This window comes from Phasianus colchicus, chromosome 1 (genome assembly GCF_987193195.1).
Source record: "Phasianus colchicus chromosome 1, bPhaCol1.hap1.1, whole genome shotgun sequence".
Taxonomy (NCBI): Eukaryota; Metazoa; Chordata; class Aves; order Galliformes; family Phasianidae; genus Phasianus; species Phasianus colchicus.
The window spans coordinates 13,434,616-13,459,295 of record NC_143436.1 but is presented as its reverse complement, the minus strand read 5'-3'; the positions used below and the strand labels follow the sequence as shown (position 1 = coordinate 13,459,295).

At 35.5% G+C, this 24,680-nt stretch overlaps 2 protein-coding genes across 5 annotated transcripts in view; one reads left to right on the top strand and one right to left on the bottom strand.

Annotated features, from left to right (window-relative positions):
* Nucleotides 1-24,680, top strand: part of CCDC146 (coiled-coil domain containing 146) — a 69,398-nt gene that overhangs the window by 11,701 nt on the left and 33,017 nt on the right. For all 4 annotated transcript variants that reach the window (XM_031593856.2, XM_031593772.2, XM_031593609.2 and 1 more), the window contains one exon: nucleotides 21,977-22,059. In XM_031593856.2, coding sequence (XP_031449716.2) covers nucleotides 21,977-22,059 — 83 coding nt within the window. The remainder of the gene's footprint in view (nucleotides 1-21,976; nucleotides 22,060-24,680) is intronic.
* On the bottom strand, nucleotides 1,928-8,699 carry FGL2 (fibrinogen like 2). The gene is made up of 2 exons (XM_031594166.2): nucleotides 7,946-8,699; nucleotides 1,928-5,019 (listed from the first exon to the last, which is right to left on the bottom strand). The coding sequence occupies exons 1-2, from the start codon at nucleotides 8,682-8,684 to the stop codon at nucleotides 4,313-4,315; spliced, it is 1,446 nt and encodes a 481-aa protein (XP_031450026.2). The 5' UTR covers nucleotides 8,685-8,699; the 3' UTR covers nucleotides 1,928-4,312.

The window sequence follows — 24,680 nt, the reverse complement described above, 5'->3', positions numbered from 1 at the left end:
TTTTTTGGTAGGCCAGTTTTTAGTTCTTGTCTTCTATCACTATGAAAACTTAAACACTTTTTGCTGTTTTTTTGGTTTGTATGTGTGTGTGTGTGTGACTTGCATGACATAGAAATTGAGTTAATTTGGCACTTTTAAAACCGATTTTGCTTTAGGTCATAAACATGGTGTTCTAGGTATGTGTTTGAGAACCACATGAATTTCTTTCATAAATAATTGTACAACTGCAAATTTATTTTCTAATGAAGTGTCAAACTACAAGTTGCTCTTAAATCTTACAGAAACATCTGCTGACTGCAGTGTTTCCCCAAAAACACAAATAAGGGAATATATTTGCATAAACAGGACAGAAAAAAAATATTTTAAAACCAATCATTTTAGATCTTCAGCTCTTCAGATCAGGTTCTGCACTTGAGTCAAGGTAACCTCAGATATGTATACAAACTGTGAGAAGAACTCCTTGAGAGTAGCCCTGAGAAGGACTTAGGGGTTCTGGTTGATGAAAAATTGAACATGAGGCAGCACTGTGCTCTTACAGCTCGCAAAGCAAATGGTATCCTGGGCTCCATCAGAAGAGGGGTGGCCAGCAGGGACAGGGAGGTGATTGTTCCCCTCTACTCCGCCCTCGTGAGGCCCCATCTGGTGTACTGTGTCCAGGTCTGGAGCACCCAGCTCAAGACTAGGAGAAGCTTTTGAAGAGGGATCAGAAGAGGGCCATGAGGATTGTACAAGGGCTGAAGCACCTCCCCTATGAAGTTATACTGAAGGATCTGGGGTTGTTCAGTCTGGAAAAGAGACAATTGCAGGGAGACCTCATTGCAGCCCTCCAATATTTAAAGGAAGTTTATAAACACAAGGGAAATCTACTTTTCACACGGCTAGATAGTGATAGGACAAAGTATTGAACTAAAGGACGGGAGATTTAGAGTAGATGTCGGGGGGAAGTTTTTAACTGAAGGAGTGGTGAGGTGCTGGAACAGTTTGCCCAGAAAGGCTGTGGATGCCCTGTCCTTGGAGGTGTTTAAGGCCAGGCTGGCTGGGGCCCTGGGCAGCCTTGTCTAGTGCTTGATCTAGAGGCTGGCAACCCTGCCTGTGGCAGGGGGGTTGGAACTTGAGGATCTTTAAGGTCCCTTCCAACCCAAGCCATTCTAGGATTCTATGATATGATTGATTCTTTTCATTTCTTCTCTGCTGTTTGTTGTTGTTGCTGTTGTTGTTTAAATGTTGCACAGAAAACAAAGACATTATAGCCTGCTTTATTAATTATGCAATTATACAATTAACAGATGGATTTGTGCTTTTTTTGGAGGGGGTGAGGGGGGAACTCATATGAATTTTGCTAGCAAGCCAACTGTTGTTAATCTGCTTTACTAATACTCACATTTTAAGTATTAGCAAGATCAAAGCCAAAAGGTTTTCTTGTAATAATCTTTGTTACATAGATGCTTTCTGTACATTAAAATACATGTTTTTATTTATAAAGCCTCAGAGACCAGTGCTCTGATTTGTATATAAAATTGTATGCTTTAATTTTGAGTATTATATCTATCCTCACGTTTTCCTGAAACTGGAATGTTTTTTGAAATGTGCATAATTAAAAAAGCAGATGAGTTTCTGTCTCCTGTTTCATGACAAAGATATGTGTTGTACAAACACTTGAATAGGCAATTGATTTTTTCTCTTCCAAAATATGAATAGCCTGAAGAAGAGCCTATGCATTATCTGGCAGCTGAATGGATCTGTTAAAAATTATTGCTGACAGCAATTCTGTAACTCTCCTGTCACATGGTACATGCATCTTTGCAGGCCATCTGTAGTTGTCTTCCTATACCTGCATTTTCTGACTGCTTCAATTTTTACAGAAAATCAGTAAAACATTTATGAGAATTTTTTTCTTAGTTCCCATTAAAATTTATGACAGTATAGCTTTAATAGCGTGACAATTTTATTTACAACAAGGAAAAATATAAAATAAAGCTTGCAACAAATAGATGGAGTTACACTTTATAAAACTAGTACACATTGCTGGAGATTCAGCTACAACAGTTCGAGGCAGGCTTTTTTTTTTTTTTTTGTTATTTTTTTCCCCCTTTTTTCCCCTTTTTTCCCTTCTTTTCTTTTCTTTTCTTTTCTTTTCTTTTCTTTTCTTTTCTTTTCTTTTCTTTTCTTTTCTTTTCTTTTCTTTTCTTTTCTTTCTTTTCTTTTCTTTTTTTCTTTTTTTTTTTTTTTAAGAAGTTGATCAAGGCTTTGTAGGTGACGTTAGTCTTATTTGTTTATCCTGATGAAATTACTTTTTTACAATTTTTCCTTTTAGCACAATAAAAAAGAAACAGTTTCCCTCCCAACAAATTAGCAGGAAAAAGACATTTTCAAGTAGAAGCTTATAGGTACTGTAAGTCATACAGAGCTAGTTACCACGTAATGAATAGGAGAAAACTGCATTTTGTGCAAAATTATTAAATACAATCACACACAATTAGATATTTGCTCTTCTAACCAATATTTCATAAACTGCTTTTTTGTTGTTTTTTTAGACAACCCATTTTATCACAAAATAAATATTCTATGACTTCAAAACATTTTCAAGCACAGGTTATACATCTTACAATTAAAATCTTCCATTAGTCTTTAAAATTGAAATACAATAAACCAAATTACTCTTCACACTGAAATATCCTTCAAAGTATTTACTCTCTCAAATATATATATTAATACTCTGCTATTTAGTAATTGCCATGGACTTTTGCTCATGTCCATAGCTTGTAACCATGATAGTTCTGGATATTATCTTTAAAACAATTAAGGTCTGATTTGTAAAGTTTTAGGCCAGATGTGTGCTCATAGGTTTGTTAGCACAGTTCTGTTGTTTACCATTACCAACAAATGGCTCTTATAGCAAAAAATGCTGTGCCTGTAAAAAACACACTTTTACCAGTAAAGAAATTCAGTCTTTGTATAGTTTATCTGCATTTGAGAATTAGAATTGCTATTAGCTATATAGCAAAATACCTCATGCTAAGATAATTGGCATCTCCTCTCAGAATATTAGTCACCGTAATTATAGACATGTCTTTTCTAGCATAGACAATAGGTATGTGTAGGCAAATTTGTGCTTGCTATCTACAATGTGAAATATAATAACAGTTTCTTTAAATTACACTTCCCGAAGTATAAGAAAAATGCACTGTTTCTTTTGTATGTTTTCGAAGAAAAAAAACCTCTGCATATTCTCTTTTCTGCATCTAATGGCCAGTGGATTACTCATGTTTCTTTGATTGCAAAAGCAGTGCTCAGAAAATGGGCAGAATGTAATCTTGTGTTACAAAATAGAATTTATGTATAATTTAAGGCCTAATGATACATATAGTGAGAAGTACTTAAATAAGAGCTTGAGTCTCTACAACTGTCATCTTGCAATGTTTGGCTCACCTAAAAGATTCAGAAAAGAAAGCAAAATGTATTTCTTGTATGTATTTAGAGGGATTAATACAAAAACATGGATTCTTCTCGATGTGTCTTCTTCCTACCTGTCCACTCCCCTATATAAATCTGTGACCAGCTACATGAGATTTACTTTCTCCCACAAAAGATGGAAAGGATATTGAGGTTGAGCAGAAGAAAACAAGCATGAAAGGTCATCTTTCAGTACATTCTCTATGCGTTGTTTCCACTTGCTTTTATCCAATTCTTTCACCAGCTTGTTTAAATAGTTTTTGACAAAGGGAATAATGTTTTAGGAACCATATTCACAGTCTAAGTATTCCTCAACCTTTTTTCTGTGCATCTTTGTGCTAATCACGTGGCCCTCTATTCCTTTCTCCTTTTAAAATAATAACAGATTGTACTTTTCCTGATTCATTTTGACATTTCTCATAGTGCGTCTTTGAGGTTGTGAAGGAAAGACAATAGAAAGTGTTGGGCAGTATCCGAGTTATAATGTTTCATACTAAGTGTTTAACAAATTAGTGTGTTATCAGAGTGCCTCTGAGTTATATCCAGGTAAAAATGCAGGTGTTCATTGAGACACAGTTTGTAGAAGATGTATCACATACAGTAAAAGCACCAAAAGCAATGCTTAGAATATTTAGGTTACAATACCACAACTTAACCTATGCTAAGTTTTAGCAACAATTGTTGTCTTTCATACGTTATATGGGAAACACCATCTCTAGAAATGCATGTGGAAATATGTTACTTTGTCTAGAACTATGTTATGACAAATATAACTGAATATTTGAATTCTGAATATAATACTGAGTAAGTACGATCTTGAGTGCAATCCAATGCAAATTAGTTAAGAAAAGGTTTAAAATTATGGTGCAAAACTTTTGGGTCTGATCATTATTTTTACTGATTTTAAGGACTGCTTGTATCCACTGGGAGTATCATCAGAAATACCATGCCATGTGCCCCAGAAAATTCCATTGCGAACGCCTTTGTATTTCTTGTGGTAGTACTTGCCATTGAGGTTGGCTGACAAGCATGCATCAAACCACCAGCCAGAGCTGTAGAATGCACCACAGTTCCCTGATGCATACCTGTCATTGTCCTTGTCAGGAGTTGTGAAGAACTTCTGATCATGGTTGTAATGCCTGCTGTAGAGGAGGGCATCTCCTGCTGTGCCGCTATAGCCGTGAACGCTCAGACGATACTTCAGGTACTCGTTGGCCACGTAGAAATGTTGGTATTTGGCATACTCTTTGATACCATTGAAATCTTCAAGGTCGATTCTCAGCTGCATTTCCTGGCTTTTTGTCAGGAGGTGAATTTTGTCGTTCCCCAGCCAAAACTCCCTGCTGAGGTTTCCAAAGCCGTGTTTGTAGTCATTCCACGTTCTGTTGAAGTTAGTGCTACCATCCTGACGCCGCTGCAGCACCGTCCAGCCACCTCCCTGTGTTTCCATGTCACAGTAGACTTGGAAGGTGCTGTTTCTGGGGTCGGGGGTAATTGGGTAGATACCACTGCTCCTTTTGCCTGCTGCATAATGATCTGCACAGTCTCTCTGCATTACTTGTATAACTGGTGGAAAAACAAAGATTGTAAGTTTAAACACAGCATCAATTTAAAAACAAGCAAAAATTTTATTCAGACTGATGTGGCCTACAGAAGTTATTAAGCGCTGTGCAGACTCTGTTGTAATCTGTTCTTCATATAGGCTCTTCTTCTTACCAAGTTCATTATTTCCACAGCTATGGTTAAATAAGAAAAGTCAAATATAACTAAAGTTGTCTGTTACATTGCCATGATTTTCAACTTGGATCTACTTTTAGTACATCTAATGAGTGAAGACCAAGAAATCTGTTTGGAAGAAGTATAAGCATATGTTCAGTCTTTTGGATCGGAAAGACTTCTAGATAGGAAATAGTGTTGCTGCAGTTTCAGTTCTAGGAACGAACTTTTTCTCCATCAAGTTTATTCTGTAATAGATATCAGCTAGGATCTCTGCATCGAATGACTACCAGAAACCATTTAAATTATATTGCTTCTTTTTAACTCAAAACTGGCCATTGGGTTCCATTTTTCTCCTTTTCTCTACCCTTTTCCTCATCCTTTCATCATCTTCAATAAATTTATATTAGTGTCTTCAGTCCATATTTCTAAATCTTGCTCCTTTTTTTTTGTAATATTTCACTTACACCATCACACTGTGTCTATAATACAAATCTTTATCTGGCAGTGTGTCAGAGAAAATCTTTGTTCATATGGGAATAACTTTAAGCTGGCTGTTTTTCAATAGCCACAGTTTGATTCAGAACACTGCATCATTAGGAATCTTTCATGTGTTATTATTACAATAATTAAGGAAGCAGGAGAAATGTTATAGAATTATCTCATCTATTGTAGTAATACTGCAATTCCTAGAAAGATGAAGCTAGAAAAGCTATGTGCTTTCCTGTGTATGTGGCATTTCTGGCCTTAAAGTAAGGAAAAAGGTTTGGCATCTGCCATTAACACAGTTTTTCCCCTTCTCAGTGATACATTCTATTCAGAAGAAAAACACCCCCAGATGTTTCCTGCAGAGTAAAAATCCATTTTTGATCTACTAACTTAGTAATGACATTGTGTTCAATAGCATTCAGAATGCATTGTACTATAATTCCATGTTCCTAAACAAATGATGGAGATCTTTCAATTTGTCAGTTCTGAGTTGAGTCAAAACCATTTAGGCACTGTTGTTCTCTATTGTAGATTTGAATTTAGGAATATGTTCATTTGTAGAAATGAATGTCATATTTTTACAGGAAAACTTAAACAATTCAACTACTTTTTGTAAGGGACAAATGTTCTCAAGCTGGAGCGGGGGATGAGGCTCAGGACTCCTTGTTTGCTAGTGCAGAAAACCAAACATCTATGAAAGCATAAAGTGTAGGAATCAGAGACTTAACAACTAAATCTGAGTTCACAATAGATTCTCATTTATTTCACTGAACTTTGTGTAGGATCTTTACTGTACTAAGTTTCAGAGCAGATATTGACAGGGAGCATTCATTTCAGCTAAAATGCATTTTATAATCCAATTCAACACTTATTTAAATAAAGTTTTGTTGCTATTTTCAGAAGAGGTAGGAAAAACTTTTATACGTGAAAAAGTTGTAGCTAGTTTTCCATCTATAACATCAGTTGCTGTAAAATGTAAGGAACATCTACATGATTGTGTGCTATGAATAGTACTCAACAGCTCAGTAAGAGAGAGAAACATCTAAAATGAATTTAGCCCATCAAGAGCTACTGTGCCTGAATGTGATTCACTGCCCATTATCAATAGACTAGATACCATTCATTCTTTCTGTGAATGTTTTATATCTGAATTACAGTAATTAATTTATACTGGTTTGTATCTGTTTGAAGCTGATTGTTGATACAGTTAAAGCATTACATTTGTTATTATTCATTTGCTCTTTTTGTTCTTTTGGGAATTTCAACTGTACATACACTGTAGCAGTTTGCACTCTTTCAGTTTTTTATGGGCAGACAGAAGAACAGTTTCATTTTGAAGTGGGAATGCTAAACCACAGGGACTTAAAAACTGAAGTTCATTCTGTTATTTCTCTCTTTTGTCTGTAGAGACCCCTATCTTCACATGTATGGTATCTAAGTGCTAGAATACACTTACAATCTTGTGGATATTTCTTGTCTGCAAAAGTTCTTATATGTTATAGAAAAACTATATGACTTTGCAAAAAATATTTTAGTCATAATTTATGAACGGTGAACATCAGGAAGAAATACTATATTTCAATTAGAACAGGTAAAAAGTGAAAGAAAAAGTATTTGTCAGTGTTAACACTTCTTGTTTTCTATTTTATATTGGCATCATACTAAAGGTTACGCATTAAAATGGTGGTATATGTATTACCCACTTGAGAAGTATAGTTAATAAGCTTTCTTAGTGAAGCCTTTCTGATATTTGCTGTGACATTAGAAAACTTAATTATCCACCTCTTAAGAATTAAACATTTTACTAGATTCACTTGATATTTAATAATGGACTTGCAGACCATTTCAGAATAGCTGCACTGAAAAAAACATGCAGTATTATCAGGAATACCTAAGAAGGAAATCTGCCCCCTGACAGCCAAAGAGAAAATACAGGTAGTTCACTGATATTTGATATCCTTAGTGAATGGTGTAAACTAATACCTTCATTTTTCATGTTTGCTTATTAGAATGGGGAAAAAAAATATATCCTTCAAAATGTTGTGATTTTTGTCTCGTAATAAGGAACAACCACAGCAGGAACTGAACACCTGCAACTCTCAGTAACCCTCTAGTGGCAGGTGGAAAGTTGCACAGGAATATAAACAAACTGTAAATGGGCAAATACTTATTTTGTAAAGTTAGAAGCACAGACATTTGATTAACATATATTCAGTTCTTTACCTAGTATTTGTAAAATGCACAGAAAGCTTATGTTGCAGGCATTAAGAACAAACAGGTTACATACCAGGGCTTGGCTGCATTGCTGGACATTGAGAAGAGCACTTGTTACCAAGGCTGTTCACAACAAACGTCAAATTAGCAACTTTGCTGTCTACATAATGTTCTACATTGTTCATATTCACGAGGCTCATCTTCTCTAAACGGCCCTGCAGTGTCTGAATCTGGTTCTTTGCATTTTTTAGACTGGTTGCCATTCTGTTCACTTTGCTCTGCAGTTCCTTTACTCTGTTATCTTGAATTTCTGCTGGAGTTTCTGCATTAGGTGGCAGGAATTCATTACTGCTGTCTCTTTCTTGGTTGTCATCTGCTTGCAGCTTGCAGTCTTGGCAACACTTCTTCAGCTTGTTTACTGCTTCTTTAAGGGTCTGTACTTCCTTGAGAGTCTTCTCAATCAGTCTGAATTGTTTGGGTAGCTGGATGGTCATTGGCGGCAGATTTATCTGATACGGACAGTCCTCTCCTTCATCACAATTCCCATTAGTTTTGAGCTTTATAGGGCAAGTACCAGTAATTTTTTCTTCCTTAGCATCCTTTTCTTCTTCTAAAATAACTGCAAACACATTTGTTAAAGCCAGGAGAGCAGTCTTAAGCAAGATTAAGTAAACAAGCTGCTTCATCTTTGCAGAGAAACTCGCAGTATGAGGAAGTATGCAAAAGTGGAACAACTTTATAAGGGCAGCTTGAAGCCTGTGAGTTATCAGACTGCCTGCACTGTTCTCAGAAATGGGTGGGAGTTCTTGCATCACAAGTGATATTAATAGCAGAGCAAAGTAGGTAGTGCTTGGCAAGAGTAGCATGTTTCAGTGATTACTTCTGACTCAGAACTTGTGCATGTAGGCAAAATGATGAAATGCATGTGTGCTGATCATTTATGCAGTATAATTTCTCGTACACAGATTTGTTTGTTTGTTTGTTTGTGGGATTATTAGTTATTTGTTATAATATTCTTTTAACATCTGCTTCTTAATATTTGAGTTTCTAAAACTGTTTTTGAAAAGCAGACTATAGTTCTACTACAGCTGGTGGAGAAGGTGAGAATCAACCTCTTTTCCAGTTTGAGCCTTATTACAACAATGGTTTCACTTACACTGCGTCCACTTCTTCCTAAACTTTTTTTAATTGGTTAAAGTATTCAGGAAAATTAAATTCCACAGCATGTTGAAACACGTATAGTTTTGGTTCCAAGTATTTTTCAAAACAGAGTCACTATGAAAAGAGGACAAGAAGCTCTTTTTCCCAGTTCTGCCTAGCACTGATTAGAATATCTGGAATATTCATTATTTGTATGGGGCCTCACAGTTAAAATTCATTGTTATCTGATTCTGAGAACAGCTTATTGAATATTTCTATGCAATAACAAGAGAATTTTAAACCCACAGCACCTCCTTGGGATCCTAAGTTTTGGCTTAGATATCCAGAAAACCCAAAGCAAAACCTGGTGATATGAATGATGCCCCAGATTCCACATCTAAAGCCATCTAAAGCTGATTGCTGAGGAAGGAGCTCATATGGGCCCATTGATCTGGAGGATTCTTTTCTGTATTCCTGCTTTTTTTTTTTCTCTTTTATTGTGCCTTGTATCAGCTTTAAGAGTTATTCACGTACTTTGCCTGACTAATCAAACCAAACAGAATATTTCAGCTTCAGGTGACAGTTTACATCTACTTCCTTGTTTCTGTTCTACAACTGCCTTTACAAGTCTCACATGGTCCTTACTCAGTTAAGATTATTTAGGTCTTCTTCCTTGTGCCTGAAAGTAGGGCTGAATGGACATGTCTTTGTGCTGTCAAGAGCCAAATAACTTGCATGAATAAAGGATATTTACACCCGTTCTTGTTGAATTAGTCCAATCCAAATCATTTATTTTCTTAAACCCCATTAGAAATTACTCATCCTGCAGATTAATTATTAACCAGTCACACACATACTCCAGAAGTTCATGATCTCTGGAATGTTACTAGTTTTTATAGAGTCCACAAGCAAATATTGACAATACAGGAGGGAGGCTTGTTTTTTTTTTAAAGCACAAAAGAACAAACAAAAAACCCAACTAACTGTCTCACTTGATAAAGCAATTCCTTCCATTCTCTACATAATGCAATTATCTGTGCATTCTGCTGGGAGATGTGCTTTAAATTTATCTTCCTCCAGTTCCCCAGCAGTGAGGTCACTAGACTGCAGTATGGATGTAAAACAGTGCCATCACTTTGATTTTGTTAAAGGTAGATCAAATGGAGATGACACAGAAATTTATGTAGCAGCTGATGAAATTAAGGTTTCTAATTAGTGAATAAAATTTTACAATTTTTGTTTGCTTGATATGAACCTTCATGTTTCTCTGTCAGACTAAAATCAGGTATTCATATTCTCCTGCATGGCTACTATTGCCAAACTAAAGAAAGCTATACCAGCCTTTTTTGAAGAGTCTTCGAAATACAAAAGAGTTCCTAAATCCTTGTTATGTAGCATGCCACATTCCCTTTGCACACTGTTGTGCATACAGTTTGCAGTGAACTCCACAACCTGTTGGGTCTACTTTGCTGCACCGCATGTGGCATCAGGACTGAATTATTTCAGGAAGGGTAGAAATTTCTAGCAATGCTGAATGTCAAAGGAAAGAAAGATCAGATAGTAAGATAATGGTATCAAACCCTTCAAACATTTTTGTTTTAAGTCATTCATTCCTTGCTCCCTTACATACCTTTATTTTGGGAAGTTTACTTTCTTCTTTGGATGAGATTTTTGTAATCCTGAGATGCCTTGCTATCATCCTCGTGTTGGTTTGGTGTTCTGCTGCTATACTACCAGCAATCTGTTTGGAGTGTGAAAGACTCCTTTCCATCAGGTAACTGCATGCTTCTCCTACCTGGAAAGTTCTTGTTACTGAGGACCAGGCTTTCTTCTGATTGTATGAGGGAATAATGTCTATTTCCAACAATTCAACTGGCCTTGATTCTTCCTTTAGGAACTTAGAGTACTATATACAGGGTTTTTTTTTTTTGTGCTCCATGACCCTTATTGTCCTTGGAATAAACAAAACAATCTTTAAAATCTCAGATTTTCTAAGTCTTTGCCCCTAGAAGTGTTACTTAGCAATCTTACACTGTAAAGTGCTGAGATAGCTTAACTAATGGCAGAAGTAATTAATGAGAGAAATAAAGATCAGATCAAAACAGAACTGCAGAGTTTATTTATGAACAGTGTTTTTCTCCTCAGATGGGGCTTTCCTAGATCCCTCGAGTGTTCTGTATAATAACCACAACTTCAAGTAGTTAAGCAATCACAAAATCCAAACAAGAATCTTTAAGACATTTTTTCCAGCTGTATAAGGATCCAGCAGAAAAAGCTGATGATCACAAGTGAAAATTTTCTGTCAAGACTTTTTGTCTGGTTAAAGGACTTTCTTGTAGCCTTTAATTCCTTTTAGTCTTCTTTTCAAGAACTTATTTGTCTTTCCGTGTACTGAAGAGAGTTCTTAGTCTTACAGACATGTCTTCCTGAAGATAAGGAAAATAACCAAGAGCTCAGGATATTTTTAAATTCTACTGAAGATTTTAATTCCATTCCCAGAGCTACCCAATGGTTGTGAGGTTAAAGCAGTAATATATTTTGGTTTGACAAACTTGTCTTACTTAGGGCTGTTTATTCAATATTTATCAAAATAGAATAACCATTTCCCATGATTTTTTGGAGCAAGTTTCGTTGTATTTTTTGGCAGATCATGGAATGTAGGTCAAACAAAAAATAAGAAAGGCAAGACTGCAAGCAGATGTTCATTGAGCTGGTGACTAAGGCAATTTAAAACACTACAGCTTGCCATGTGATTTCTGGCACTATTCTGGGAGCTACCATCTCCTGCAATAGAGCTGCAAAACACCCTAGTTTGTTTAAGCAGTGTGAGTAGTAGGGATGAACAAACCTGAAGCACATTTGAGCTCATTCACATGAACCATTTTTGTGGCAGAGGTGGGAGGTGTTAAGATTCAACTTCTGCAGTAATTTTTATTATCTTTTTTTTTTTTTTTTCAGATTTCAGTGGTTCTTTGTTAGCAGGATATTGATGAAGAGGCTGAAAAGTAATCAGATTCATCTTCAGTTTTTCCCACAATGTGGGGTACATGCTAGAACTCCGTGCTAGAAACAAATTCTGATTTAGGGTTCTTCTAGATTTTTTTCTCTTTCAATTCAGCAGTCATTCTTTTCTTTATGAAGGCAGACTATATGTTGTCCAGTAAATTCTATGACTGGCTATTCAACTTCCTCATGTGTCTGGGAGAACAAATCAGAGCAGAAAAATGCAAACAGTCCTATGCCTTTTGATTTTAATTTTTAATATGATTATTCAGATGCAATTAGGTAGAACAGGTAGTCACATGTATTACTTACCATTTTTAATTGGTCTTCATTTTTTGTATAAATTCTGTTAACACAAAAAGGTGATACTGACATAAACATAGTAGATAGATATTTATATAAAAAAAAGTAATTATATCACACATTACCAAATTCATGTGGTCAGAGAACATCACTCCTTCTGTTGAGGCAAGGACCTTATTTATAAACAAAGAAAAATCTCTATGAAACTATGTTCCTATGTCTTCATTCTGTTCATTCCACAACATCTGCAGATGTGATTTTAATTTACCTAAAATTCCTCTCCCCGAAACATCCTTTCAGGAAAATTCAGTTTTGATTCCTACAAAGCCCTATTCCAATAAAACCAGCTAGTGTTAGTGTAAGACGACCAGATGCTTGGTATGCTTCTTTCAAAATTCATGGCCAAGCAGGCAAGCAAGCTGCCTTCTCTCCTAGAATGTCTGTCTAAGCAGTCTGGCACTCACTCTTTTAGTGAGCCACGCAAGACACAACTGACTATCAGATGCAATGTTTTCTCATCCATTGTAGCATACAGATAGAAGGTAATTCTGATATTTTCCATGCAGAGAATGCCTTCTCCCATGAACTGGGATACAAATTACTGTTATGAATTATGCTTTGAGAAAGAATACATGGTATTTTTCCTAGTTGTTACGTTTTAGTTTTAGAAAGCTCTTTGGCAGTTTATTTTTTCATTGGAGGACGTCTGACAGATCCATACATAATAAAAATATTAAAGTTGTAGAAATCCTGCATGAGGAAACGTAGTGCTTTACCTACCATAGCAGGGTATATTAATGTATTTAATTTATGCCTTTACATGACTACAGCTCTCAGTGTTGTCTGCTTTATGCAGCAACATCTGCATACAGCTTTTCTGTATCTAGTACTTTGTAGTAGACTGTGAGCCTTTCAGAGGCGTATTGCTATGAAAGACCCCATGTGAAAACAATGAATGTAGCTGTTAATCTTTTCTTCAGATTTGTCTTTTATAGTGTTTGACTTTCGTCAACTGAGTTACTGGGTTGTTTTATGAGTAACCAATGCAATTCAGTCACTTTCTTCTAAACAAAGTTCAAAGAAACAAATTTTATGCATTCTCTTCAAGAAATAATGATATGCCACATTTGAAAACAGCTATATCTTCTTCTTTGTTGCATTTAAATTTTTAAAGAAATAGAAAAGGGCAAAATTTTGAACCATTTCATGAAATACAAAAAAAATTTTTCTTAAAATACTTACATTATTTCAGCTTTCAAATATGAACAGAACCTGAAGAGAAAGCTTTGAGTCACCTAGTGTGTTGTCATGGGTCCAAGCATTTGTCTAATTTACTTGGAGGTATCAGACACAAACAAGTAAAACACCAGCAAATATCCCTAGCTCTCTTCTTCTAAAGGATGAAATTGATTCTCTGGAGACTGTTAACCAGCACTGTGGATAGAAATCCAAGAGTCACAGCATGGTTTCAGCACTGTTGTACCTGTTCTCGCCCTGCACTGTGGACATAGTCTCTGCAAAATCATTAGGAGACAGCGCTGCTTTCTCCCCATGTTAATACCAGCTGTACAGTAAGTGTCCAAACAGTGCGGACATACGAGGAGTTGACAAAGATACAGAGCTTTCCTTTCAATGTTGAACATTTGCCCTTTTTCTTCTCTAAATGTTTAAACATTTAAATATTAAAAGAACTAAGAGGAGCTCTTCAAATAAACAGCTTAAAAAATCCCAAACCTCACACAGCAGGCTGGCAAAAAGAGCCACTTGCAAAATAGCTCTCACTGTACTGAAATCCTGTGTGTACACAAACTATAAAATATCTTAATCCCTGGATTTTTTTCTGTTGTCTCATAATGTAAGACAGAATACTTGTTTAAAGAGACATTTCAGATGTTTGAAATAAGAAAAAAATAATATGAAGCACTGGATTATTCTATGCAATAAAATGACAGTAAATGTAGTCACAATGCCTTGCTATAACTAAACAACCTTCAGCTTGGAATGAAGAGGTGGAAAATGGTATTGTTAAAGCTTGGAATACATTTTAGTTATTTTGCAGTATCTACAAGCTTAATTAGAAACACATGCTGGCTTTATCATTCCTCTGAAATGCACAGGTTTTAGGGAATATTAGAGTCTTTTCTAGGAAGCTTGCAAATAATTCCCTTTCTTTATGTTATGAGTAATTGATATTAGTCACTATTGCCTTTGTGATTGATACATTTAACCTCCATTCTTTTCCTGATGTATTTTCTTCAAAAGCATGTGAGGAATTAGTTCAGTATTCAGACTGCAGAATCTCAAAGCATGGCTTAGTTTTATTTATTTATGGAGAGTTCTGAAAGAAGTTCAAAACCCTTCAAATTCAAAAACAGGAAAGTCAGAGTTCTTACAGTTCTTATTTACATCATATCAGAGTTAAAGAAAATGTGTTTTAAAATCACAGGTGAGTTTCTTGGTGCATTGCTTTGAGGTGGCTCACAAAAACATTGAATATAGTCTACTAAAACTAAGAAAGTGATTATGGACAGAGTTTAATGAACTTAGAGATGGATTTCTCTAGTTGAGAGTATGTGAGAGTTGAGAGCATGTGAGGGGCTAGTGAACCAGAAGTCAAGTTTAAAGCATATGAAAGAACTCCGGTGTGTTCTTGGATATTGCTCCCTTTTTCCTGGAATTTTCTGCAAGAGGTTTTCAAGAGAGCTCTGATGAGAAACTGTTGTTAGAAAGCTTATTGCTAGTAAGGTTATAGGAAAGAGTTATGCAAGTGTACAGAACAGCTACTTCAGAAAAAGTGATTTTGTTTTTTGAGCATAAGTATTCTTCTGTTTCACTCATGGATTCCTGTACCTAAAAGGTTCCTGTCCTTTTCAGCAAAATCTGCATCCAAAACCTTTATCATAGGGCAGGATTATGCAGTACTAGCAGTGCATTTATTTCATGGGTATAATGAAATAATTTGTTCTGTTTTGCTTCAGATAGTAAAGTAAGATGAAAAACACAAAATTAGAAGATTCCACTCAGTGCTGTGTAATATGTTAATTAGTTAAAAATAAGTAAAGTAAAAGAAAGGGTAACGTAATAGTATAAAATTAATATAACAGAAAAATTAAGTTAAAAGAGAAAGGTAAAAGTAAATCCAGTAAAAAGATACATGCTTTTCTATTTTTTGTGTAATTACTTTTATGGGAGTATGGGGAAAAAAGTAAAAAAGAATTTCCAGGCAACCACCTACCAGCAGCTGCCAAATCTTCATCCAGTTTTCCAATTATTTTCTATTTAGATAAGGAAAAATTATTTTAGCTTACCCAGATTATCTAACAAATTTGAGCGTGTTTCAAAATGTATGAAGTTCTGTTGTATTGTATAATGAGAAAGAAAAGCTGAGAAAAGCAAATTACAGTTTAGAATAACTGATACAAACAGGGACTGCAAGACTCAACAGTTACAGAACTGGCTGGCTGTCAGACTGCAGACTTCAGCTTCACTCTGGCCAGCATAACCAAGTGATCTCAGTTCTTTCCAGAGCACTGTAATTAACACAGAACTGAAAAAAGACACCTTCAGTTGCCATTCCCAAGCTCTTTTTCTTTCTCACTACTCCAGTTTCTCACTCATTCTTTTCCTTCATTTCAATATAGACCATTATTAATGCAGCAGAAGACAACTACTGTAGCAGTTAGAAATGTGCAATCTTACAAGCAGTAAAATGAGCTGTGATTGCATCTTAGGGAATGGGAACATTAACTATGGCTTCTTACCTTCTGTCTTGTATGCATCTCCTTGCTTGCTTTTTTTTCTTAAAGTGGCCAATACGGATCCAACAAACTCAAAGAAAGTTATCACAAACCTGTGTTTAGAAATGTTTGTGTGTGTGGAGGAATGTAAATACCATTGTCTATTTTATCACTAGTTGTGTGTTGTTGAATGAAGACTTTCCTTGAACAAATTTGTGACTTTACTTCCCTAAGGTTGAAACCTGGAAACACCTACAGTTACCACTGCTCAAGTACACTGCTATTTTTGTTGTGTCTGTTATTACTTATAGAATCACAGAATGGTTTGGGGTGCTACTAGACCAGGTTCAATGTAAAATGCACTATCATTTATTTAAACAAGTGATTAACTTCATTTTGCTTCCAAAATGATATATGAGAGATTGTAATGTCTTTGTTCAAAGTCCATCTATACGTATATATTTAATTTAATAATAAGTCTTACTAAGCTTTGTTAATCATTTTATGTAAAAACTTTACCTGCAAAAACAAATGTAGCCTGAATGAGCTGAAAAGCATCAGCAAAGTGAATATTTGTTTAATCCATTTCAAATAATTTTTTTTTAAATTAGCTGGTATTATGCTGTATCTTAAAACATGGTCGAGTTAATGATTGTATATGCTTTTTATAATAGATATTATGGAAAACGTATACTTTTATTTATTTGCTGATAGATATAGTATAACTTTATATAATTTTTACAAAACTAATATAATCAGATCAATATCAGAGCAGATTTTAATTATGCAGCTGAGCTACTCTCTATTTACCCTGCTTCAGCAATGTGTCAGATTACGTGTAACAGTTGTTACTGATCAAATGAAATGGAATAGGGCCTTCTCATCTGTGTGCAGAGGCAAATTAATGAAAGTGTATATACACCTAGGATTTGCACATACCTGTGTATTTAACATATGTTAGTTGTCTGAAATTTTTACCACGATACAGAATCCTGGCTAGGAAAGAATAACGTTTATACTCCATCTATCCCCACAGCCATCATCAGTTTGCTGTAGAAAACAACATTTTTACACTTAAGAGTTAATTTGTTACTTATCCTGTGTTAAAATATGCCTTTTATGATAAAAAGACAAAGGTGACCCTAATTCAAATTAGACCGACTCTCAAAGGAAAATATGAGTCATCCATTGTCAACATTCAAAAATAGAAGTAAAAAGAAATATTTATGAATTCTAGTTCCAATTTAGCTTTCAGTGTTTAAAAAAAGACATAAAAGAAAGAAATCTAATGCTGAAGCTGAGTAACAAAGCTGTAAAAATGTTTTATATTATGGCATCTGGTTATAAAAAAGATTTTTATATACTTCTCTGAGATCCAAATGTGAAACCTGTAGTTCAGAGAGGCAGCTGGCATCCAGGAATTCAATATATAAGTTTAATATTCCTGGTTGAGATTTTTACTGTTCTGACTTTGGAAGAATTACTGTTATACACCATACAGCTTTACAGATCCTGTTAGAAATGTTACCCCTGTCTCTTATTTGAGAACAGAGTAAGTCTGTGAGCCAAGGAAAGGAGGACTATTTATATAAAATTAACCGTCAGATTAAAGTACGTCAGGACTCATGGCAGTGTTCTTGGGTAAAGTCTATAAAATGCAGTTACATGGTACAAGATTTTCCTTCACAAAATAAATGTTATTCAGTTAAGAATTGCTGAGCCTTTTGCAAATTGTTCTTTCTTGCAATAAATTACAAAAAGGTCTTTAGTACCAATGTACGTGTATCAATATAGGCTTTTTTTTTTTTCCTCCCACAGTTGTATTTGTGCAATCTATAAAAATAAAATGGTGGAAAATTGTCTTTATGCAGAGATAGATAACCGTTCCTACTACAAATAAATGGAGTTTGTGAGGCAGAGAAATCTTTCAGTTTTATTACAATTCTTCTGGACTTTGTCTACAGTGTACTTCTTAAAGCTGTATGCTGACTAATCAGTTCAGAGCTTTATGTTTCAGCCAAATTCATTTAATTTATTTTTTTCTACTGTTGATATTCATATTGGCTTCACCAGAATTCAGAATTTTTTGTTAAAAGGTTAAATAGAAAAAGAATGTTCATTACATCTTATACAACATTTGGGACAAAATCCATTTTAAGCCCAAACACATAAAATTATCGACATGACTTAAATTTTGATCCCAACAGCTTCTTTTAAAGCCAAATGAAAGTAAGCAAAAAGAGCAAGATATGGATTTTTGTATTTTTTGATTTGAAGGTTGTATAGTAGGAATCAGTATTTCAACCATTAGCTCAGCAAATAATGCTCACTCTTTCAAGTATCCCCATTTAAGTCAGTTTGTAAAAGTAAAATTTCTCCTCATGAGTACAGATTTGTTCTGGATCATTGCCCTCAGATTTTTCCATGTGGTATTTTTTTGGCTAATAATAAACTTAGATTATATTGTTCTCCACCATAAAATTTTTGCCCTTGTAAACAAAAATATGGGAAAGATATGTGATGAGATGACCTGGAATGGAATGTCAGGGGCAGAAGCATGTCGCCACAGAAGAAGATATGCAAGGTCTGCAGTTACAAGCCATGAAAGAAAAATGTCTTTGTTTCTGTATTATGGAATAACAAAATATTCTGCGAAACTCTGGAGAAAAACAAAAGAATAGTTACTGTACTTTAAATTTGAACTTTTTGTGAATCCAAGATCATTTTCAACTTAAGTTAAAACCATGAACTGGGCTTTGACATTGGGTGAATCAAGTCTTTAGCAATAGCAGTGCACATGACTAAATACTATTGGAATAAAGAGTAATTTGAGATCATGTGCTAATGAGGAGATTTAGCAGGGAAAATACTTTCCTGAGAAAGAGAAAACAGTTTGATGGGAGTGAATAGTTTGGTAACTTGGTGAATAGTTAGTTGACACCAGGTCACATCCTAAAATTCCTGTGCTTAAATGAAGGTAATTTGGCTTTGTGCTATGCCTATAACTCAATAGTAAATCCTATATATATATTTATCATATAGATATATATCTATGTCTATGTGCTACTCCTATAACTCTATAGTAAATCCTATATCTATATTTATCATATAGATATATATCTATGTCTATAATGAAGACTAAATTTAGGTGAGTGTTGTATACATGTAGGCATTATCTCTTCTTTCTTTCTTTCTATTTCCTGGTGTTTGAATGAAACCAGTTGTTTGAATTAGTCATCATTTTATATCATTTGTCATGAGTTTCTGAAGAAAGAATCACAGATGTTCAGTCAGACTAGCAAGGTAATAAACACGTGACTTTGCCATCACACATTAATTGCAGGAAACACAGTGAAAAACATATCCTCAAGCAGTTAAAAGCATAGTTAAGATCACTATGATTGGCCCAAAAGACAAGTATTTATGTTCAAGGTGACTGTACTGTCTTTCATGACTGTGTCCATACTTATGTTTGGGTTTCAACATGTACATTCATATTTTAGAACTTAGCTCATCCTTGGTTATGCCAGTGGCATCCACCTACAGCTGACAGAAATAATCTGCTGTTTTGCAGCTATTTTATACTTCTTTCCATATCCCACGACAACAGTTAAGTATAACGTGTATGTCTTTCATGATTATGCAGTATATATAAAAAATAATATATTTTCACCTCAGCCTTTCATTGTTGCCTCATGATGCTGACATTAAGCTGGAGTATGTTTATGACCACATGATTTATGTGATTTATGATTTGCTTCAGGGTTGTTAGTAGCCTTTCCAGCAAATAAAGGGACAATTTATTGGCCCTATTTCCATTCTAGATTCTAGGAAGAAAAGTCATTCCAGCTGCAAAACTGCTTACATCTTGGCCATCTGATGGCAAACAGCATGGATCCTGTCTGCTATACTTTCTTTCTTTCTGTCTACAGATATCTTCAGCATCATTTGCAGAAAGCTGTTACTCATCTTCCCATTACTATGCACAACAGTAGTTCCAGGTCCAAGAAAGTACCTATTGTTATCCCAGTCTAAACCTTAATTTTTATTACTAATTTTTATTACTAATTACAATGTTTTTTATCATCATTATAGAAATGTGTAAGGAAAACAGTCAATGCTATCACCTTTCTGGGCATTCAGTGAATTTTTGGGAATAACCACTGATTCAGCTAGCATAGTTTCTGAAGTTCACTTCATTCACACATCATACACTGTCACAGCTGTGGGAAAAGAAACCTTGAAGGAAGTATGTATCAATATTTTAGCAGCATCATCCCTCATCTGGTTTTATCACCAGATAATTTTTCTGCAGTTTTTCTGCATTTATCACCAGATAAATATTTTTGCAATTAACTCTCGCTCTTCTTCTCTTCTTCTACAAATATTTTTCTCCTCAAGCTGTTCTCTCTTTCCTTACTTTCTTTCCCTTCTTCCTTCCAAAGAATTTTGGAGATAACAATTCACTGGGCTTCAGTAATAAATCTTTGGATCCCAGGTAAAGAGATGGTAATGAGAACTGTATGGAGATGATAGTTTCCACAAGCATTGCCCCATTTTGACATGATGGTTATGCTATCCATACAGCCTGTCTCATAGAGTTTTCAAGATTACACACAGTGTAGGAATGTTTTGGAACAGAGTACTTACCTCTGAACTGAACTGTGAAATTAAGTGTAAGACATGTAGAAAACTAATGCATATAAAGGAGAAAACACAGACTCAAGGACAAGTAAGTTTATTTCTGAGATGTTCATGACCTATGTCCACAGTGAGAAGCTAAGTGGGGAGAAAAAATGGAACTCAGACGTATGGATGACATGTACACGAGAAAAGGACAATAAAGAGATAATACCTAATTAGAACAACAATACTTTCACGAGGCTAATGAGAGTAGAGTCGAGGAAATACTTTCTTTCTCACAGAAGAGTTAATCAGTACTGTGAACTCAAGTAAACAGCATCTTTAGCTTGAAAAAGATGCCAAAATAAATATTTGAGAGTTGCTTATCTTTAATCACATGCAAAGAAATGAAAACCAGATTAGATCTTCTTTCCTTTTCTCAGGGCTACATAAAATAATGATTGTCCTCGTTATCCTGAAATATTTCACAGCAAATCTTAAATAAATAAATAAATCAAACATCTATCAACACAATATTTGCTTCCTCCGGTGCATTCACATGATGTCTACTTCCTAACTGTAGGACTAATTCTGGACAATTTCTCTTGGGTATTCAAGAAAAAGGCATCTATAGAAAAGGCCACATATGAGTCTCTTAAATGGTCCTTAGCTCACGTTGGGAAAAGGCACTTCTCTGTGGGCCTGAAGGACTAAAGGAAATAAGTACTTTTGGGTTTCTTCTCCTGGTGCTGTGTCAGAAGACAACTAAGATTTGTTTCTTGTTTCAGAAGATCTGCACCAAAATTTTGGCAGATTTCCAGGAAATTGCGTATTTGACTTGCTGCCCCAAAAGGCTGACTATGGCCTCCATGAACTCAATACAACTTCAATAGAGCCAGATCATGTGGCATTGCATTGCTGCTGTGGTTTCTCCCATTGGCAAAATTGGGCCCGTATTCTATTTCTTATTTACATTAAGCATTGGTTCACTGGGCCAAATTACTGCCCTGAAGACACCTGAAGAATCTTCACAAGATGTCTAAGCTGCAGCTCAGATACATGGCTTTTGTAGCTTTGGGTTAGAGGAACGGTTTGCTCTTGGAGTTTGCTGAAGGTCTGCATGGATAAAAAGGCAGTGTGTTCTGTGGCCTGGCGTAGTCTAGCTTGAGCCAAGCTGCTTTTTTTTTCATAACCAAAACCTCTTTAAATTACAGGAGTTAGTTATGGCTATAAAAATTAAGCATAATGAAAATATTAGTGCTTAGCAGATTTCATAACTGTCTGTTTCTCTTCCCTAGCTATTTTCTGCTGGAAAACTTACTGGCTCCAGAGTAGCTGAGCTGAAGGCAAAGTACACCCTGCTGCATGAAACTGTGAGAAGGTACAATATTTACAGTTTCCTAAGTATATCCTGAAGCTTCAAAGTCTGATGTTAGGTGTGGTAGCCGTGAGTCTGCCCTGCTCTGGTGAGACAAGAGAAGGGATTGTGGTTGTAGTTGTGTGCCAGGCTTGAGCACTTCCTTGAATAGAAGGAAGAACAGATAGTACTGTGTTACTGGGCTGAATAGAGTGGCAGGACTCCAATATTCGCAATAGTCTTTGTGACTAATATATTTGATCCTGAAAACACAGGATTTTAAAGTTAAAAGTCTTATAGCTTCATCCTAATAAAATGGGAAGCTAGAATAAGGCTTTGGCTATGTAAAAAGTCATTTGACTTTATTCAGATCAGTGCACATCAAATATTTTGGAGATACAACATTTAAAGCAGCACTTCTAAACCAGTTCAATGCTGTAGAGGCTCCAAGGCTGATGCTCAGAGCTAAACATATGATGTGGATTTGGAGTTAATGGAGAAAGAAGTGATGCTGGGTGAGAAAGTCTTCAAACTGAGTGTAGTTCTTTCTTTTAGTCACTGGTATAACCTAGGGGAAGTTCAGACTGAATATTAGACTGGGCTAGACTAGACTAGACTAGAGTAGAATAGTTCAGTGGAAAGGACCTTCAGAGATCATCTGGTCCAACTCTTAGGGGCTAACCAGAAGTTAATGAGGATATTATCCAGATGCCTCCTAAACACTGACAGGCATGAGACATCATCCACCTCTCTAAGAAACCTGTTCTATTGCTTGTCCAGTCTCACAGTAAAGAAGGTTTTCCTAATGTCCAACCTGACACTCTCCTACTTCATACCATTACTGTGACTCCTATCATTAATTACCAGGAAATGATAACTAAGAAACTTAGGAAGAAATTCTTCAGCAGAGGGAGATAGGCTTGGAAAAGGCACCCCAGGGCAGTGGCCATGGCTCCAAGCTGTTGGAGTTTAAGAAGAGTTTGGACAGTGCTCTCAGACACTGGGTTTGAATTTTAGGTGATCCAGGAGTTGTACTAAACGATCCTTGAAGGCCCCTTCCAACTCAGGATATTCTGTGGTTCAATGATTTTATGAATACAATTTTACATACATCTATCTCAGAGGGAACAACCTGAGATTTATGCACCATGAAGAGTGTAGATCCCTGTGACAGTTCTGTCAAACTATTGCAAGTGATCTCTTGGTATATAACGCAGGTCTGTCTAATGTGATGAGTGAAATTAATAAGTGTGCAGATCGTTTTAAGGCTGCTGATGGAGTACACACTGGTTAGGGCATACTGTGGTCCTTTCCTTAGTGGTTAATACTTCATTATTTCTTGGTTTCAGTTTTACTTAATTTGGTATTCTGAAATGTTGAGAGATGTCACCCTGCAGACAAGATCCTTGACACACCGAGTCAGGCTGTTACATGTTGCTGAAAGTCTGCTGCACTACTGAAATTCTGCAAACAGGCTGCCTTCCCTTTCTGCTGCTGTCTCACCCATCTGCTTTGCAGTGAGGCTGCACCTGTAGCATAAGTACCTTACCTCATATTTCATCCTAGAAAACCTCTTTGGGCAAACAGACGTGTGGCTTCACTGTGAGCTGCACAAAATGATAGAATCATAGAATGCTTTGGGTAGGAAGGGACCTTTAGAGATCATCAAGTCCAGCTCTCCTGCCATGGGCCAGGACATTCCCCCCTAGATCAGGATGCCCAAAGCCCAGTGAGGAACCAGATATGAATATTCTCACACAACAAGCTGTAAGAAAGTAATTATAGTTCATTGACGGATTTGGAATCCTATCTTCTTAAGTCTATATGAAATTGTTAGTCACTTTAATGTTTAATTTATGTTTAATGTAAGAACACTTTTATAAACGAGTGTGTATTATTGCATCCAATTATATTTTCTCCCCAAATCAGTTGCATTATTTTGAATTATTTAAGAGCTAAGCATTATTTAGGATCTTGCATAGATACCTCAAACTAATTTTGCCTTGAAATATTATTATATAAATACATCAAAGCATGAAGTTCATGATAAAGACACACTCTTGTATCCTGTTTCTCTGTGGTTTTCTTATTTTCTGTTCTAAAAAAGGAAGTGGTTATTTAACTAGAAATGTTACACAAAACAAAACTCTTCCTTCTTTGTTATTTCAGCCATGTTCGTACCATGTAGGTAGTTGTGTATTTTATGTTTTACAGTTACCATCCTAGTTCTGTTCTTTGGTGTGATGTAACTTTGTTGTTACTTAGCTTGTAATGTACTCACAGTTGTCATCTTTGAGCTAGAATTTGGTATAGAGATTCTCAGTATAGGAGATAATAAATTTTTAAAAATAGTAAGTTACATATTTTTTTAATTAATTAAGGCGAAGTGATTGAGTTCTTTATTCTTCCTCATTACTTCTAACTGTAGCATGCCACTGTATAAAGCTTAAAATTTAATAATATTGAGAAGGCATGTACAGTGATAGCAATAGCAAGAAGACTAAGTCAGTCTATCAAACAATGTATAAGAATTTTCATGCTGCAGTTCAACAAGACTCTTCCATAATTACAGTGTATTTTAATAACAGCTCTTAAGATACATTATTTGGCTATCATCATGCAGGCTCGTAAGCATAGTGTGAGTA

Coding starts and splice junctions, on each gene's coding strand:
- FGL2 (XM_031594166.2), bottom strand. CDS start 8,684: ATGCAAGAACTCCCACCCATTTCTGAGAACAGTGCAGGCAGTCTGATA. Junction 5,020..7,945: donor AGCAATGCAGCCAAGCCCTG/GTATGTAACCTG, acceptor TTTTTCCACCAG/TTATACAAGTAATGCAGAGA.